Raw genomic sequence first — 1,420 nt, 5'->3', positions numbered from 1 at the left:
TGATACAGTAAACAGTTATATAATCTTAACTTCAGGTCAAATTAGCATTGTAATATTAGACTCAGCAATATTTCTGTGTTGTACATATTTTATGACATGCCCCTGATTGTTAAATTTTCTTTCCAGTGGATGTAGCTGCACCTGTGAACATGGATGAAACTCTGGAACTGACCACAAAGAACAAAATACAAACCTTTGTGTTCCTGGACACAGAGGCTACAGGTCTGGTTGGAGATGATACAAGAATTTTGGAATTGTCTTTGATAGCTGTGTCAAGGGAGGATTTACTGAGTATGAAAGACAGCCAAAACCAAAAAGTCGACAGCCCAAAAGATGAAGTTAACCAAACAAACGGCACAAAAACTTACTCAGCAGTACCAAAGCTACCCCGTGTCTTACATAAATATACCAGACTCTATTATCCTCGAAAGCTGATAACACCAAAGCTTGAAGAGATCACAGGGCTCAGTAATGATATGCTCCATCACTTGCCAGGCTTTAGAGATGCCAGTGCTGAGGCCCTAAATCTCTTCCTGGATCTCCCACAACCAGTGTCACTTGTAGCCCATAATGGCTCAAGGTATGATTTCCCATTGCTGAAGGCAGAACTCAATAATGTCTCTGCATTGGAAAAGTTTTGCGATCTGCAGTGTGTGGATACACTGACAGCCATCAAGGACATAGACATAACCCAGCAAAGGGAGAGTGAACGACGGGATATTTTAGAGATAACAGAGCTTGCAGAGTCATTTGGGCTTGAAGAAATGCATGATGAGCTAATGGAGGTAGCCCCAAGCAGCAAGAGGTCTCGATATGAAATCAAAGAGGAAGAAAGGTCCCAAGCAGTTAATGGAACCCTCGAGTCAGCACCCAATCAGGAAGCTAATCATCCATTACTAGAAGTGTCACCTGAAGTGCCCATCACCCCAGTAAAGGATCACATTCCAGGAAGAGGAACCAAAATGCCAGCAACACCAGTGAAGCCTAAGGAGCCAATGGAATTACCCATCACACCGGAACAACAGCCTAGAGTGTACCTCCCAGGAACACCAGGATTCAGTCCTCAGGCAGGGAGCAGCACAAAGAAAGTCCGTCGCAGTCTGAATTATGGTGAGAACAACAAGAGAAAATGGGATGGGACAAAGCCTTATACTCAGAGTAATATTTACAAGAGATTATTTGGCTGTACTTTTGAAGCTCACCGAGCTGAGAACGATTGCCAAGCATTACTGGAAATTTGTGGTCACTATGGGGAAAAGTTTGTTGAATGGGCAGACACTTTTTATGAGAGGTTTGTTGAAGTTAAACCCATGTGGGTCAAAAGAAGAACATTTCACTTCAGCTAAGACACTAATGCCAGTTCAAATCTTTGATAGATTGATGAAAATTATTTTTTCTGTGTATTCAGTTTTATGTTATT

General features: G+C 42.0%; 1 protein-coding gene across 1 annotated transcript in view; it reads left to right on the top strand.

The window, feature by feature from the left end:
- LOC119591445 overlaps positions 1-1,420 on the top strand; it is a 4,913-nt gene extending 3,493 nt beyond the window's left edge. Inside the window, exon 2 of the mRNA XM_037940186.1 lies at positions 127-1,420. Within this exon, the coding sequence (XP_037796114.1) occupies positions 127-1,346 (1,220 nt within the window). The 3' untranslated portion in view covers positions 1,347-1,420. The remainder of the gene's footprint in view (positions 1-126) is intronic.

This window comes from Penaeus monodon, chromosome 28 (genome assembly GCF_015228065.2).
Source record: "Penaeus monodon isolate SGIC_2016 chromosome 28, NSTDA_Pmon_1, whole genome shotgun sequence".
Taxonomy (NCBI): Eukaryota; Metazoa; Arthropoda; class Malacostraca; order Decapoda; family Penaeidae; genus Penaeus; species Penaeus monodon.
Note: the sequence above shows the minus strand (reverse complement) of the source record. Positions and strands in the feature narration are given on the sequence as shown.